Source organism: Oryctolagus cuniculus, chromosome 16 (assembly GCF_051225735.1).
Source record: "Oryctolagus cuniculus isolate XC-2025 breed Fujian yellow rabbit chromosome 16, ASM5122573v1, whole genome shotgun sequence".
In the NCBI taxonomy this organism is placed as follows: domain Eukaryota; kingdom Metazoa; phylum Chordata; class Mammalia; order Lagomorpha; family Leporidae; genus Oryctolagus; species Oryctolagus cuniculus.
This window is the reverse complement of record NC_142882.1, coordinates 58,499,474-58,514,958: the sequence shown is the minus strand read 5'-3', so window position 1 is coordinate 58,514,958 and position 15,485 is coordinate 58,499,474. Positions and strand designations below refer to the sequence as shown.

At 50.3% G+C, this 15,485-nt stretch overlaps 1 protein-coding gene across 22 annotated transcripts in view; it reads right to left on the bottom strand.

Annotated features, from left to right (window-relative positions):
* Positions 1-15,485, bottom strand: part of MINDY4 (MINDY lysine 48 deubiquitinase 4) — a 127,841-nt gene that overhangs the window by 107,099 nt on the left and 5,257 nt on the right. For 20 of the 22 annotated variants that reach the window (XR_016223027.1, XR_016223025.1, XR_016223026.1 and 17 more), the window contains exons 2-5: positions 15,361-15,480; positions 11,969-12,204; positions 9,621-9,867; positions 2,059-2,468 (exon numbers count right to left, since the gene is read on the bottom strand). Coding sequence is in view for 8 of the 22 variants with exons in the window: in XM_089316096.1 (XP_089172222.1) it covers positions 2,059-2,468; positions 9,621-9,867; positions 11,969-12,204; positions 15,361-15,480 (1,013 nt within the window). In the remaining 14 variants the exon portion in view is untranslated. Of the gene's footprint in view, positions 1-2,058; positions 2,469-9,620; positions 9,868-11,367; positions 11,528-11,968; positions 12,205-15,360; positions 15,481-15,485 lie in introns of those variants that run through there. The other 2 variants (XM_089316088.1, XM_089316089.1) reach the window with 2 other exon arrangements.

Here is a 15,485-nt window from a genome sequence, read left to right as displayed (position 1 = left end):
TAAAAGAAGCCAGAGGGGAAACAGCAGCCAGAGGTTTAAAAACAAACAAAAAGATATTATTATCTTCAAAGGAGCAACTATAAGTCAACTGACTTACCAACAGAGATGACAAAATTTTAAAGCAATGAAATCATCTTTAAAGTCCAAAAAAAAAAAAAAAAAAAATCTAGACTTCTACAACCATGAAAAATGTCTTCAAAAAATAGTGAACACATTCCTCCTCCTGCCCCCCCCACAAAAAACCACTTGGAAATGAAATTCAGATTCAATATACTAAAGAAATACTATAGAGAGTTCTTCAAGAAAAAGGAAACATAAATGCAATAATTATTCCCACTAAAATAAACAAGTATCAGAGGGAACAAACTTCCAAACACATGCTATTATAAGAGACAAGCTTCAAATATATACTGGGCCATAGGAGAATACAACAAATCTGAAAGGACAGAAAGCATAAAGGGCACAATACATACATTAGCAGACCAAAAATAAGCTACAAATCAAAAATAAAAGGACAATCAGAAAAATACCCCCAAGTGTTCTGAATTATTCAGTACATGCCTAAATAACCTTTGGCTCAAAAAAGAAATTTATGAAAAGAATTAGAAATTATTTTAACTAAATTATAAGAATATAACATTTGTAGTTTTAAAAGAAGAAAGTTAGGAATTGGTTATTTAAGATCCATATCAAAGAACTAGAAACTAATAGCAAATTAAACTTAAAGAAAGTAAACGGTCAGTGCCACAGCTCACTTGTCTAATCCTCCTCCTGTGGCGCCGGCACACCGGGTTCTAGTCCCGGTCAGGGCACTGGATTCTGTCCCGGTTGCTCCTCTTCCAGTCCAGCTCTCTGCTGTGGCCCGGGAAGGCAGTGGAGGACGGCCCAAGTGCTTGGGCCCTGCACCCGCATGGGAGACCAGGAGGAAGCACCTGGCTCCTGGCTTTGGATCGGCATACCGCGCTGGCCATGGCAGCCATTTGAGGGGGCAAACCAACAGAAGGAAGACCTTTCTCTCTGTCTCTCTCTCTCTCACTGTCTAACTCTGCCTGTCAAAAAAAAAAAAAAAAAGTAAAATGAAAGAAATAATAAAAAGAGCAGAAATCAGTGAAACAGAAAATACATAAAGGCAACATTTGGTTCTTTGAAATTACCATGTAACTGATAAACTCTTAGCAAGATTAGTTGAGCAATAAGACACAAAATTACCAATATCAGGAATGAAACAGACATCACTGCAGAACTTAACAAACATTAATGTGTCAATAATATTATAATCATATAATTTTATGACAAGAAATTTAAACTATAGATAAAATGACCCAATTCTTGAAACACTAAAGTGTGCCCAAACTGGCAAAATAGAAAGCTTGAACTAAAAAAATATTTGAATACTTAAAAACTTTCAACTCGGTGCTCAGAGTTCTCTTCCTGTAAGTCTTCCAAAGAGTGAAGGAAGAAACACCTGCAACCTTACACGAACTCTCACAGAAAACAGAGAAAGAGGGACCCCTTCCGGCTCGGCCTAGATAACGGAGTCTGTGAGGCCGCCGTGAGCTTACATGCAAAAATCCCGCACAGAGTATTTGTAAACCAAAACCAGTGACACACACAAAGATAACAGCACAGTCAAGTGAGGTTTGCTCCAGGCCCGGAAGCAGGGAAATCAACCAACGTAGGAATCCGCACACCCACTGTGAAAGTACAACCACGAAGGGGCAGGGAGGTGGGGAGCAGCAGACAACGTCAGGAGGAGCCCTGTGGGAGTCGATGCATCTCCGGGAAAGTCCGCTCACCGGTGTCAGCCAGGCCAGGCGGCTGCCCTGCTGCGTGAGAACCTCTGCTAAGACCTCGGTGCTGGGAACAAGTGACAAGGGCCAGGGAGACCCCCCCTCCCCCACAGCTTCCCGGGTCTTCTTCCCAGGTGGCCAGAATCGACCCTGCCTTACCACGAGAGGCCAAGGAGCCAAAGCAGGGCGAGTGGGGGCCACTGGAGACTGGGCAGCAGGGGAGAGGCGGCGCTGTCGCACAGCCAGCACCTCCGCAGGGCGAGCTCACCTGAGCAGTGGGGGCTGGCTGCCCTGCCGCCGGAAGGCTCTCTCCTGCCTCTCCTGGCTCATCCTGGAACTCCCGCCTGGCAAGGAGAACTTCGGACGTGCCTTGTCTGCCTCTGGGCTGCCCTCGGAAAGCTCTCTGGACCCGGCTCTCTCCTGCCAGGGCGGCCCCGTGCTGGGCAGGTGGGGCGGGCTGCTGGGAGTGCTTTTGTGCGTTTCTGTCTTCAGCTCTCTATGCTGACCAAGGGGGTTCCTGATGGCGGAGCCCCTGCCCAAAGCCAGGACGTCCTGTGGCGCTGGGCAGGCTGCAGGGTGGGTGCAGGGCTCAGGCACCTTCCCAGTCTCCTCCTCCTGGGCTGGGGTCACGCTGCCCATGGCTGGGGACCGCCTCAGAGACCGTTTGCGGAAAGAATCCTGAAAGGGACAAAGACAAAAGCCGTGGGGATCCCCCTGTAGCGGAGCTGCAGAGAAGACCGATCCACTCAATGCATTCGCCCATGGTGTCTCGCCACCCCCCACACACACCCACGAAAGTCTTCTTCCATCCCCAGCTCTGTCCCTATCTGCTCTTCGAGGCGCTGCTCAAACGCCACCAGCTCCGTGCTGCGTCATTGACTCACACTCACCTGCACAGACCCTAGAGCACATGCAGCCTCTCTCACACCCCTTAATGCGTGGGAGTGAACCAGCAAGTGGAAGATCTCGCTCTCTCTCTCCCTATCCCCCTTCATGAGAGCGGACTCAAGTAGCAGGGAGAGCTGTGGCTCCTGTTCCTAATTCCTGGGTCACCACCTGCCGGCAAGTTATTTAACTTCTTGGTCCCTCACATCCTCACCTGTAATCTGAGGGCACTTCAAAAGCTTAGTGGAAAGTGGAACTAAAAGAAAAGTTTAATTTGGTACAAAAATTTTGAAATTTGGGGCCAGTGCCGTGGCATAGCCGGTAAAGCCGCCACGTACAATGCTGGCATTCCATACGGGGGCTCATTCGAGTAGCTCCCTGCTAATGCACCTGGGAAAGCAGCAGCAGATGGCCCAAGTGCATGGGCCCCTACACCCATGTGGGAGACCCAGAAGAAGCTCCTGGCTCCTGGCTTTGGCCTGGCCCAGCCCTGGTAATTGCAGCCATTTGGGGAGTGAACCAGCAAATGGAAGACCTCCCTCTCTGCCTCTTCTCCTCTCTCTCTGTAATTCTGCCTTTAAAATAAATAAATAAATCTTTTTTAAAAAAAGTTTGAAATCCATGCATATGAGTGGTTTTTAAAAAGTTCATGAGGGGCCCGCGCTGTGGCGCAGCAGGTTAACCCTCTGGCCTGAAGTGCTGGCATCCCATATGGGCACCAGTTTGAGACCTGACTGCTCCACTTCCGATCCAGCTCTCTGCTATGGCCTGGGAAACAATGGAGGATGGCCCAAGTGCTTGGGCCCCTGCACCCACATGGGAGACCCAGAAAAGCTCTTGGCTCCTGCCTTCAGATCAGCGCAGCTATAGCCATTGTGGCCAATTAGGGAGTGAACCAGTGGATGAAAGACCTCTCTCTCTCTGCCTCTCCTCTCTCTGTGTAACTCTGACTTTCAAATAAATAAATCTTTTTTAGAAGTTCATGAAAAATACATGCAGGGATTTCAAAATACTTTCCTTGAGATAAACTTACCTTTTAGTTTCATTTTTCATGAACTTTTGAAGTCCCCTCACACAACCAGTCCTTGGTCTACTAACTGCCACTGATAAATTCAAAGCCTCCAAAAATCCAAGCTTCTTTTGGAATACTGCAGAAAATTTGTAATTGTTGTGAGGTTGTTTCCAGACTTTTTTAAAAAAACACAGAGAGATTGTCCATCTACTCGCTCACTCCTCAAATGCCCACAAAGCTGGAGCAGGGCGAGGCCAAAGCTAGGAGCCTGCAACTCAATCCTAGTCTCCTATGTGAGTGGCAGGGACCAAACTATTTGAACCATCACCTGCTGCCTCCCAGGGAGCACATTAGCGGGAAGCTGGATCTGAAGCAGAGCCAGAACTCAGTCCCACGCCCTCCGATAAGGGATGCAGACGTCCCGAGCAGGGGCGTAACCGCTGCCCAGACATCCGGCCTACTTGCAGGTTTTTTAGAGTCTGAACATTCATGTGTCTAGCTGCAGACCCTTTCTTCTTTCTTTTTACTTACAGGGTGCTACTGCAAACCTTATCACAGGTGCTACGTGGCAGGAGGTTTATGCACTGTACTTCCTTTCTAAAGTCAAACAACATCCATTCCAAAACCTATCTGGCCCAAAGGTTTGGAATGAGGCATGAGGGTCCTGTAGCACTCAGTTCTCACAAGGTTGTGGCGAGGATGAAGTGAGACAGGTATGAGGCACCAGCACAGAGCTGGGACCTCACAGCAGGGAACGAGTGCTGGCTGCTCCGGCACCTGCGTGGCCCAACCCCCTCCTGATGGTAGCTCAGGGAAGGCACAGCCAGTTCATTCATCTCCAGATCTGCAGAGCTGCCAGCTGTGCAGCCTACACACAGTAACCACCGGGTTCCGCTCGGCTCTCAAAATGAAGGAAATCCAAAGTAGTCAACCGAAACGTCCTCCCTCGCCATCACTGACTGAGAAGATGGAAACTCAGATTGTTCCCAAACAGCGGTGATGGAGTCAGGGCAGAGGGACAAAAATAGATTCACTGGGCTTCCCCTTGGTTTAGACTCTCAGCATTTCCAGAATAATCCAGGCCCAGTGGAAAGACCTGAGATGGAATAAGCAAAGCTAATTTTGAGTGTTCTGACCTCAAGGAAATTGCCAGACACTATAATCGTGCTCCGAAAGCCACGCAGGGCATCCCCTGTGCAGGGCGGGAGGAAGACGTGAGTCACCATTCCCATGGTGACTTCCAGGCTCGGGTGCCACGCCTCTTATGTCACAGCTGGTCTAGCAGTGAAAAATGATGAAGACCCAGAATCCTGGGCTCCTATTACTTGAGCAACCTATAGGCACGGCCAGGCACAAAACGCTTCCCAAAAAATCCATGGAAACGCTAATAGCAACCTATCCTTCACAGGATTCATGTCCCCCGGGGGAAACCTCACCCCCCACAAACAGCTCCCCAAAAGAGAAGCTGACAGCAACGCCCTCGGCAGTTAGGTGGGCGCAAGCCACCTCCCTCAGACCGCAGCGAGTGGGCAGAATGCCGCGGCAGCACAGGGCCCTGGCGTTCATCCCGGCCGCTGGTCCTCGAGTGCTGCTCGCCTTTCAGGCAACTCGACCCTGGGCTCGTGGTGGTGCCGTGGCACAGTCTGCCTTTTCTGCCATACTGGCTTTGCGTACAAAGCAACAAAGTGGGAAAAGCTGCTGGCCCTGAGCAGAAGTCAGGGCAGTAGCCGGCACGGCGGCTCACTAGGCTAATCCTCCACCTTGCGGCGCCGGCACACCGGGTTCTAGTCCTGGTCGGGGCGCCGGATTCTGTCCCGGTTGCCCCTCTTCCAGGCCAGCTCTCTGCTGTGGCCCAGGAAGGCAGTGGAGGATGGCCCGAGTGCTTGGGCCCTGCACCCCATGGGAGACCAGGAGAAGCACCTGGTTCCTGCCATCAGATCAGTGCGGTGCACCATCCGCAGCGCGCCAGCCGCGGCGGCCATTGGAGGGTGAACCAACGGCAAAGACCTTTCTCTTTCTCTCTGTCTCTCTCTCTCACTGTCCATTCTGCCTGTCCAAAAAAAAAAAAAAGAAGTCAGGGCAGCAGCACCACACTCACAGTGGGGCAGACACACCTCACGCACTTGCCAAGCCTACTCTACTCTCACATAAGAACGCCCGTGCTGACACACAGAGGTCACTAGCTCACTAGTTTTATTCCGTGTGGCCAACTGAGAGGTGCATATAAGCACTCTCCTGAGTGTGGGGGTGGAGGGGGGTTAGCAACCGCCTAAGCATACACGGTTTCATCGTAAACCATGGGGACTCAGACTTGGGTGTCTGGCAGGCGTTTTCTTGAAAATAACTGAGCCTGTCACTTCAAGGAGAACAAGTGGTGTGCTACTGTCCACGATAAAATACAAGATGTCAGGTAAAAACTGGAATTTAAGAAAACTCACTTCTGCTACTGTGACCTTGAGGGCTTCACGATTCTTAAAAACTTGAATATTGGGTGGCAACATCAACAAATATGATTTTTAGTGGGTATTTTTGAAAATGAATTGTGTCTGCATTTGGAAGACAGCACTTTCCAAAGGACCAATGTACCCTGTTACTAAAACATGCAGAAGTAAAATATTCCAGCTGCAAAAGAGATGAGCAGAAATCGATACAGTAGCAAAAGTTCATTAATATAGTTGCGGCACAATGGGTTAAGCCATGGCTTGCAATGCCTGCATCTCATATTGGAGCATGCATCGAGTCTCAGCTGTCCACTTCCCATCCAGCTCCCTGCTAATGTGCCTTTTAAGCCTCTCCAGGGTGGGAGTCCCTTCATATCTGTGCATAGTGCATGGCAGGTGCTTGCCGGCCCTTGTTGGACTGAGTGTTACAGGCCTGCCTGGTAGTGCCAGAAAGCAGAGAAGCACCAGTAGGGGGAGCTGGTATGAGGAGCTCTCAGTTGCTGACATTGGGAAGGCTGTTTTGGAACGGACTAGACTTGTTAAAGGGAAGCCAGGTACCCCTTCTGTTGGGACACTGTAGAACAGGGCCTGGCTGGTGAGAGTTCCAACAACATCAACGGTTCTGAGACACTGTAGTCTCAGGATCTATAATTTATACTCTTAAAATTATTAAGGAGTCAGGGGCTGGCATTGTGGTATAGCAGGTTAAGGTGCTGCCAGCAATGCCAGCATCCCATATAGGTGCCAGATTGAGTCCTGGCTGTTCCACTTCCAACCCAGCTCGCTGCTAATGTGCCTTGGGACAGCATTGGAGGATGGCACAAGTGCTTGGGCCTCTGAACCCCCATGGGAGACCCTGGGGAAGCTCCTGGCTGCTGACTTCAGAACAGCTCAGCTCTGGCCACTGAGGCCATTTGAGAAGTGATTCATTGGATGGAAGGTATCTCTCTCTCTCTCTGTAAACTCTGCCTTTCAAATAAATAAATAAATAAATCTTTAAAAAAATTATTGAGGAGTCCAAAGAGCTTTTATTTATGTGGGCTGTACTGACACTTACTGATTAGAAATTAAAACCAAAATTTAAAAAAATACATTTATGAAATCATTAAAAAATAATAGTAGTTAAAACATTACAGGAGCCGGCACTGTGGCACAGCAGGTTAAAGCCCTGGCCTGAAGCACCAGCATCCCATATGGACGCTGGCTATAGTCCTGGCTGTTCCTCTTCTGATCTAGAGCTCTGCTGTGGCCTGGGAAAACGGTGGAAGATGGCCCAAACCCTTGGACCCCTGCACCTGCGTGGGAGACTCGGAGGAAGCTCCTGGCTCCTGGCTTCGGATCGGTGCAGCTCTGGCCATTGCGGCCATCTGGGGAGTGAACCAGCAAATGGAAGACCTCTCTTTCTGTCTCTACCTCTCTCTGTAATTCAGTCCTTCCTGGACTGGAAGAGGAGCAACTGGGACAGAATCCGGCACCCCAACTGGGACTAGAACCCAGAGTGCTGGCGCTGCAGGCAGAGGGTTAGCCAAGTGAGCCACGGCCCCGGCCCATAACATATTCTAAAAGAAAAAGAGAACTCTCCATCCAAAGCAGAAAATCAACGAGATGAGTAGCACAGTTTGACATTTTTTTTTGCAAACCTCTGCAGTGTTTGGCTTAGAAGAGAGTTCAAGTCTTGTATTTCCTTCTGCTTTTATGCACTGAACTATGGTGTTTGGATAAAGCATATGCAGAAGATACGGCCTCACACAGATACGCAGCTGGAAAATGGAAAATTATTTTATAGCTTTTTCATAGCTTTTATGATATGCTAAAGCTAGACAAGGGGTAGTTTCTTAATGTGAAATATGTTTTTTAAAGATTTGTTTCTGGCCGGCACTACAGCTCACTAGGCTAATCCTCCACCTGTGGTGCCGGCACCCCGGGTTCTAGTCCCAGTTAGGGCACCGGATTCCATCCCGGTTGCTCCTCTTCCAGTCCAGCTCTCTGCTGTGGCCCGGGAAGGCAGTGGAGGATGGCCCAGGTCCTTGGGCCCTGCACCTGCATGGGAGACCAGGAAGAAGCACCTGGTTCCTGGCTTCAGATCAGCACTGCATGCCAGCCGCAACACGCTGGCCATAGCAGCCACTTGGGGGGTGAACCAATGGAAAAAGGAAGACATTTCTCTCTGCCTCTCTCTCACTGTCTAACTCTGCCTGTCAAAAAAAAAAAATTTTGTTTCTTTGAAAATCAGAATGAGACAGAGAGAGAGATACAAAGAGAGAGGGAGAGAGCACCATCTCCCATCCACTGGTTCACTCTCCATATGGCCACAACAGCTGGGGATGGACCAGGGTAAAGCCAAAGATTCCACAAGATGGAGGCAGAGGCAGGGAGGGGGCCACCTGTCTCTGTCCTAATTCTAGATGACACTGGGAGAACATACCTACGGCCTGCATCTACGGCCACATCTACACACACAGCGGGTGAGTGAGCACACAGTGACCAGCTGTGCACACAGACGATCGATCTACTCGTGGTTTGCTCAGGCGCCCTGAATTGACTGATACTACACTTCGGTATTTGATTTTGCTTTCTCTGTGTGTTTCTGGCTTTTGTATAGTTTATTATTTTCCAAACTCCATTTGCATTTGCTCTCTCTTTCATTTTGGTCTCTCTATCTAATGGGACCCTACCATGGTCCCCCATTAAAGAAGACTACAAAACAATGATGCTATGATTTTTTTTTGAAAGAGAAGAAAACAAAAGCATAACAAATGAAACTACAGGCTTGAGATTCTCTTCCCTTTTAATTATCATATTTTGTTAGCTAATTTGTTTGAGAGACAGAGATAGAGTTCACGAGAATGAGAGAGAACTACAGAGAGAGCACAGCAATCTACTGGCTCACTTCCTAAGTATCTACAACCTGCAGGAGGCCAAAACCAAAAACTGAGCCTGCAACTCAATCCAGGTCTCCCTCATGGGCAGCAGGAACCCAACTACCTGAGGCATCACCTGCTGCTTCCCAGGGACTGCATGAGTAAGGAAGCTGAGGTCAGAAGTGGTCGCTACAAATGGAACCAGGCACTCTGATATGGGACATGGACACCTTAACCAGCATCCTAGCCACTATGGTGAACACTCACCCCACTGGTGTGCTTTTTAAAATTCACATTAAATGAAAGAAAGAAAGACTCTTCTAGACTTGACTAGGTCCCCCACTCTTGAGGTTCCAAGACAAAGCCAAGCAGGTGGGATCTCACTCGGCAAGGGAATATGAAACCGTGGTGTCCACCTCATCCACACGAAGGTAAAAGTGAGCTCAGGGAAGGAGATGGGGCTTGCTCAGGGACCCCCAGGGCATTCACGGCACAGCCAGGGAGAAAACAGGCAAGTATTATTCCCATCCCCATAGAGATGCCCCTCCGTGGGCCGCCCTACAGAACCTACTGCACAAGCCCAGGCGGCACTGGAAGCCCCGTCTGACAACACAAAGAACAAGGGCCCCACCTGTGGGGAGCTGGCCGTGGGCCCGGCCATCATGCCTCGCACGATGAGGCCCGGCTTTGGCCTGCTCTTCTCTCCTGTCCTCTTCACGTCCAGGGTGGGCTCAGAGTGCAGCTTTTCCATCTTCTCCCACGCTGAAGGCAAGGGTGGGCTTTCACCTGCAACCAAGTGCAGGGGCTTACTTTTGTGTGGGGGCCTTTTGGACGACGACACAGAATTACCAAGCATGTCCCCATCAGGGTTGTCATGTCTGCAAAAATAGGGAGAGAGATGCCCCAGAAGGGATCAGTGATAACGAACCCCACCTTCAACACCCACTCATAGCAAATCCATTCACCCCCACACAGTGAGTCCCAAACAGCCAGAGCTCATCACGAAAGGTAAGAAGAGAAAATGCTGCCTTGTTGAGACAAATCCAACCTCCAAAATAAGATCACTAAGCAGCAAACAAAAGCAGAGATGACCACCCATGCTGGGATCCCTCAGGCCGTACAGCTAACAAAAGCTTTCCCCTGAGCCATGGGTTATGTGGAGCCCAGCCTACTGCACGACACTGAGAGAGAGAGAGAGAGAGAGAGAGAGAGGGCAAAAGGTGAGACAATGAGAGCAAGAAAGGAGAAAGAACAAAAGTGAGAGAGCCCAAGAGACTCAGGGAGTGGGGACCCTTAGCTGGGATTACATGGAAGGCAGTGGGCCCCCGCCACAGGCTCTCCTGTCTTCCACCGGCAGCCTCTGGCAGCAAACCTGCTCTGTGCCAAGCTGCTTGCCAGCTCTGGGTCACTCTGGAGAATGACAATCACATGCACTGTGTTGGGGCATGTCGAGCTGCGGAAGAGATCGGAACAGACCGGGGAAATACAGGAGGGCTTTCAGAGGAGGCAGCCCTGTGTCTGAGACTGGGGAGGCAGGCAGCACCCAGGAGAGGGCCTTGGTCAGAGCACACAGACCCCGACATGACTGGATGAGCAGCAGGGCTGGGCATGGATGGGGTTTTGCACCCTATTCTAAGGGGGTTGGATTTTGTCTGAAAGCCTTTCGGCAGGGGAGTGCACGGCCAGACTAGATGCACCTTGGCCCCGATCAAGGATGGATTCCAGGATAAGATCACTGGAGGCCTAGCGACCAGGGAGGGGCCTGGGAGCATGACTCCAGGGCAAGAGGACGAGGGTGGACGTGCAGGCCCTTGTCAATGTGTGGGAAGACGGGAAGAACTGTCAACAGGAGCAACAGGATTTGAAGACCCAGAAATGACAGGCCAGGCGGTGCCAAGGACACCCAAGTGTTGGGCTTGGGGAACTGGGTAGGGCTCAGGAATTTCAATCACTTCACTGCTGCTCTCTCTTATTTAATTTCCCGGCCAGGCAGCAAGTGCCCTTAACAACCAGCACTGGGCTAGGCTGAAGCCAGGAGCAGAGAACTCAATCCAGGTCTCCCATGTGGGCGACAGGGACTCAACTATTTGAGCCATCACTGCTGCCTCCCAGGGCTGCATTAGCAGGAAGCTGGAGTGCAGACAGAGGCTGGGTCTCAAACCCAGGGACTCTGATATGGGATGTGGGCATCTCAAACACTGGCTTAATTTCCATGCCAAACGCCCAGCCCCGAGTGACCTGTCTAATGTATGCAGCCTTTGGCAGCTGACACCCACTTCGGAGCCTGCCTGTCCCCAGGCTGACACCCACCTCGGAGCCTGCCTGTCGCCAGGCCGACACCCACCTCGGAGCCTGCCTGTCCCCAGGCTGACACCCACCTCGGAGCCTGCCTGTCCTCAGGAAAGCACACGCCGGCCAGCAGAGCTGGAAGCAATACTTTCTTGCCAGAGGTTGCTTTCCTCCACTTTCGGATGGGAAACGTGTGGTGGGCATTGTAAAAATGAGTTGACCTCAGGAAAAGCAAGTTCCCTCAACAATGTGAGTGGGCCCAATGTTCCCTAAGAAGAAAAAATTCTTCCTCAAGATTGTGACACGGAAATCCTGAGTTTTCACCCTTCTGTCTGCACTACAGAGCAGATTTTATAGACCTGTCCATTCCCCCACAATCACACGAGTCAACTCTTTAAACGAGCCTTTTTATATATACACGTATATATTCAAGAGGTCTTCAAAAAGTCCATGGAAAATGCACACTGGGAATAAACTATGCACGGATTTCAAATGTTTTACAACAAAATAAACTTATCTTTTAATTTCATTTTCCCATGAATCTTCTGAAGCAGCCTCATGAACACACAGATATCCCGCTGGTCCTGCTTCTCGGGAGAACGCAGACTGATACAGTGGCCAAGTTCAAGTTCACAGGAACGTGGCCCAGCAGCTACAGGAAGCCAGCACAGAGGAAAGGGGAAACAATACCTGACGTGGCTTGCTTCAGACAGCAAGCTCCTCCTGCCCGGGTCCTCTTCTGAAAGGTCGTATATATTGACCAGCATGGTCTCGGGGCGTCTCGCTGACAACTTGTTATTCTTCTTGGGAAGTGAGAGTGCAGGGATTGGAGTCTCCTGAGTTAAACTATTAGCAGCATTTCCAACATAATCCAGAAAGTACCTGGTGATAAGTTCAAGGTTTGTTTTCAGCGGATTTTCCTTCGCCTATCATTGGGAGGAAAAGCGATCATTAATCGTACATGGAGCTTCGAGGAAAGGGTGGGACAGACAGTCCCGTCGTGCAGCACACAGCTATCATCTTCCCACTTATTCATACTTGCCAGGTGCTGCGTTGGGTAAGGACACAGAGATGAAGACAAAATCTCTACCCTAAAAAAACTAACAACCAATGCATGGGCCAGGCAATCTATGGACAGTTATAATAAAATGCAACAGGAACTCAGGCAGGTGCTGTGGTACAGTGGGTTAAGTGCTGCTTGGGACACCTGAATCCCCCATCAGAGTGCCTGGGCTCAGTCCCAACTCTGTTTCCAATCCAACCTCCTGCTAACCCACCTGGGAAGGCAGCAGATGAGGGCCCAAGTACTGCCACTCACATGGGAGACCCAGGTGGAGTTCCTGGCTCCTGGCTTCAACCCGGCCAACCCAGGCTATTGCAGGCATTTGGGGAGTGAACCACCTGATGGAAAATATCTAACTGTGTGTGTGTTTGTATCTACCCTCCAAATTTAAAAAGAAAAGAAAAACAAAACATTTTTAACAAATTCAATTTTACAGAAGCATTTTTATCTATCATATGCCTAACAGGGAAAAACAAGTTATCAGAAATATTAACATTAATTTACAAGGCTTGCCTAGAATCATCCTAGTTTTGTGCTGAGTGAATGTGAAATTTATTATGTAATAGGCAGACTGATAAGTACTTCTTTCTGGAAAACACAGGCTTCAATTCATTGTATAACAGCTAATAACTATAAATCAAAAAATCAGGGTACTTAGCAAAATCTAATGAAATGTCTTAAGATATGAAGATAACAGTTACCTGAGGAGGGCTATATGACGGTGAGGAAATAAAAATAACTTGAACGGGGGCTGGCCCCATGGCATAGTAGGCTAAGCCTCCTCCACCTGTGGTGCCAGCATCCCACATGGACACAGGTTGGTGTCCTGGTTGCTCCACTTTCAACCCAGCTCCCTACTAATGTGCCTGGGAAAGCAGCAGTAGATGGTCCAAGCACTTGGGCCCTTGCACACACATGGGAAACCCAGAAGAAGCTCCTGATTCCTGAGTTTGGATTGGCTCAGCTCCGGCCATTGCAGCCATGTGGAGGAGTGAAACAGCAGATGGAAGACCTCTCTCTGTCTCTCCCTCTCTCTGTCTGTGGCTCTACGTCTCAAATAAATAAATAAAATCCTTTAAAAAAATCTTAAATGGCAAAGAAACTTCTCGGAAATTGAGTGATGTTGCATTTGCATAAAAATCCCAATGTACCAGAAAATTCTGTGTAACAGTCTCATTCTCTGTGCAAGATCTTCCTAAGATTCATGGCCCCCTCTCCTGCGTGAGACGCAGGCAGAGGCCTGCTCCTGGAGCACAGTCCTCCTTCTCCGGGCTTCAGCTGAGTGCACACAGCACCGGAGGACAGAGGCCGCCTGCCTGGCCCATTCACTCAGCCTCTGTAATGGCTTCACTGGACTGCCATGCTGTTCTCCTTCTTTATTTTCAATTTTACTTATCTACATTTATTGAAAGGCAAAGAGACAGAGAGAGACCAAGAGACGGAGAGAAATCTTCCCTTCACCAGCTCACTTCTCAAATGGCCACAACAGCCAGGACTGGGCCAGGCCAAAGCCAGAAGCTGGAAACTCAACCTGGATCACCCCCCTGGGCAGCAGGGATCCAAGTACTTGAGTCATTACCAGTCATCCAGCGTGCACATTAGCAGGAAGCAGAGTCCAGAGTCGAACCCAGGCACAGACAGGGCAAGTGGCATCCTAACCGCCATGCCAAACGCCTGTCCCCGCCATGACCTTTCTCTCCTCAGAGGATTGGGCACCAGCTGCTTTCGGTCTGTAGGTTTGGTTAGAATTCCGTGCTTCACTTCCTGGAGGGAAGTCTGGCCTGGGTCTCCCCCTATGATAGCTATACATTTCAGCCCAGCCTGCTAGGATCAAGGTTAAATAGAGTCACAGCTAAAATAAGCTAGGCCACCGTTACCACAGTAAGAAAACTACTACAGCACCACAAGTACTCTAAGGTGGGACGCAGATGCCTGGTTCCCGCCTCATCCCTCCTGGTAAAGACAGTGAGGCCTGCATTCCACTGGCTCACAGCGCCTCCTGGAGGGGTGGGGAGTCTCACTGGGTGGACGGATGACAGCTGCTCCACCCAAGCCTGAGGGGCTGGCACTCCTCGCGCCCACCTGCAGCAGGACGGCTCCCCGTCTTTGGCTGACACATCAGACTTCTGCAGGAGCTGTCATCCTAAAACTGATAAATGCTGAACTGCATGATGGATCATCGGCTTCCCTCTGACTGCTACTGGGCCCAACCACAAGGTAACGTTTGCTGCAGGGGCCAGGCTCCAACCCGGGGACTGTGTCCTCACGAGGGAAAGAACGGCTAAGTCAGAAGCACAGCTTCACCCATTCATACATTCACAGACCCAGCCATCCACTCAGAGTCCACAAACAGATGCTGACTGTCCACTATGGCATGAGTCAGCACAAAGACATGTTCCCTGGCCCTCGGCCGAGTCCAGGACCATGGGGGAGGCAGTACCAAGTACACAAGCAGGCGAATACTCCATTACAAATGTGCCAAGCACGGAAAAAGGGGAAACTACGGGGGGCCATGCAAGTCCCTCAGGGCACAGAGCCCCCTCTGCACCCAGGCAGTGCAGCTCCGCCGGCTCCCACCCACCTGGCTCAGGTGAACTCAATCCCCACTTCTGCATGTCGCAGCAGACTTGAGACTAAAGCATCACTCAGACTGCAGAAGGCAAATATTAAGCAGGCAGGAATGGAAAACTTTAGTATAACTGAATACGATATTCTTAAGTCCAGTCTTATGAAATATACAGCCTTGGGTGGGGAGGAGGGAGCACACGGAGTGACTGCGGGAGGCTAAGCACAGCTCCAGGCTCGGGTTCAACCGCAGCACACACAGTGCTCCCACAGGCAGCACCACGCGCTGCTGGCGGCCGCACACCAGCCACTTGTCCACGGGATCGGTCAGCCCTCCCCCAACTACAGGTGTGGGGGACAGGCAAGGGGTTCCCCAGACTCCCCTCACCATCGGCAGGGCCCGTGAGTGCTTGGGCACTCCAGAGCTGCATGCCACACCACACAGAGCACACACCTTGTTCTCCTTGCAGAGGAACTCGAGGTGCAGAACCTTGCGAAGGTCGTTCCTGCTGTTGATGCTGAGATCTGAGCGCGGGCGCTCCTGGTCCATGGTCACGCACGTCTTCTTTAAGCCCTGTG